Genomic DNA, 1,758 nt, shown 5'->3' with positions numbered 1-1,758 from the left:
TTCACGGCTTTGACAGCGACGATGTTATGAAAACGGGAGGCATGTTCTCGTGTGACGTTGAAGTGAGAAGAATGGAAAAAGAAGGGAAGAAAGAATGTTTGATGCATTTTTATACATTTAGGACCGGCTCCAAAACAAGATTGCTACTGCTGATATTTTGGTTTTTGGAAAAGCGTTAAAAAGACAATCTAAATTTTCTCATTGGTTGCTTGTGTCACGTGATACTGTTGTCAACTACGTCTGCCAGAAATTCATTTTACTTTTGTTGTTTTGAAAAAAAGTGCGTGGGCGTATTTGAAATCATGCCGTTACTAGAAGAACTTATTTTTGTGCAAAATGCGCGGAAATTGAAATGAATAAACGTTAATTTAATTGCGCGCAAGCGTGTGTGTGTGTGAGTGACTGCACAAATACTCCCCCCAGATTGAAAAAAAGATATACAACTTTTTTCTCTATTTTTTTTCAATATGTAACGTATTCCTTAAAACGTTTCAGCCAGTGTACTTTCCTGCCGGTTTTCATTTTGGTAGTTGCGTCAGCGTTCTGTACAACAGTAGGTTCTGTAAGAGGTTGCTTCAGTGGGGGAATGATTTGAAAATCATCACCTATGTATGTCGGTTTAAGTCGGTCCAACACGATAGTGTCTCTTTTCCCGTTTTTTGAAACAGTGAAATATTTATCCTTCCTGTCCAGAACTGAGTATGGACCCAAATAATTTGGACACAATGGCTTTTTCACTGTGTCGTTCCTGAAAAATACGTGTTTGATGGTGTGAAGATCTTTTGGGATATAGAATTGTCTGTCTGTCCTCCTAGTGGGTGTGAAATTTAGACGGGACATTTTGTCTTTCAACTCTGTTACGAACATGGTTGTAGGTGAGATCTCCGTGTGTTGATCAAAACATTGAACCGGTCGAGTCAAAGTGGAACTGAAAACTACCTCCGCCAGTGTGCTTTGTAAGTCTTCTTTTACAGAGTTCCATATCATTAATAGTATCAAAGGTATATTGTCTGTCCAGTCTGTGCTGTTCAGATTCATTGCCAGGGAGGTTTTTAACTGCCTGTGAATGCGTTCAACCAAGCCATTCGAGGATGGGTAATATGCCGTAGTCTTGATATGGTTCATTCCCAGTAATTGATTGAATTCCGCAAAGAGTGTCGATTGGAACTGCAAACCTCTATTTGTCATAATGACTGTCGGTACACCGAAAATAGCTATCCAGTTCTGAAGTATTGCTCTGGCTATTGTTGAAGCTGAGGTATCCTTAACAGCTATGGCAGTAGGCAATTTGTTGAATCTATCGACGATAGACAGGATGTGGGTGTATCCCTTGGAATTTGGTAATGATCCTACCAAATCGATGTGGATATTGGTGAATCTAGCATCAGGGTGTGTTAAAGGAACTCAGTGGTGATTTTGTGTGTTTGTGAATTTTGTGCTTTTGACAAGGTATGCACGTCTTAGTCCAATTTCGAATATCTGTGTTCATATTTGGCCACATGAAATGTTGCGTAATTAGCTTTAAAGTAGCTCTTTTTCCTGGGTGAGATAAATTGTGGAGATGTTGGAAAACTTGTCGTCTGAGGCTAGGTGGTATGTATGGTTGTGGTTGTTTCTTTGCCGTGTCGCAATAAACAATCACTGTACTGAAGGGTATGGGCATTTTTTCGAGTTGTAAGGATGTGTTTTCCTGAACATCTTTGTGTTGTGTCTGATTCCTGTTCTCGTGCTATCAATTCCATGCTTAGCTGGAATTTA

At 39.6% G+C, this 1,758-nt stretch overlaps 1 protein-coding gene across 1 annotated transcript; it reads right to left on the bottom strand.

Annotated features, from left to right (window-relative positions):
- Positions 1 to 462: 462 nt before the first annotated feature.
- LOC145261872 (uncharacterized) lies at positions 463 to 1,188 on the bottom strand. The gene has a single exon (XM_080119791.1). The coding sequence runs from the start codon at positions 1,186 to 1,188 to the stop codon at positions 463 to 465; it is 726 nt and encodes a 241-aa protein (XP_079975917.1).
- Positions 1,189 to 1,758: the final 570 nt, after the last annotated feature.

Source organism: Euprymna scolopes, chromosome 3 (genome assembly GCF_053919585.1).
Source record: "Euprymna scolopes isolate OS-2025 chromosome 3, ASM5391958v1, whole genome shotgun sequence".
Lineage (NCBI taxonomy): Eukaryota > Metazoa > Mollusca > Cephalopoda > Sepiida > Sepiolidae > Euprymna > Euprymna scolopes.
Note: the sequence above shows the minus strand (reverse complement) of the source record. Positions and strands in the feature narration are given on the sequence as shown.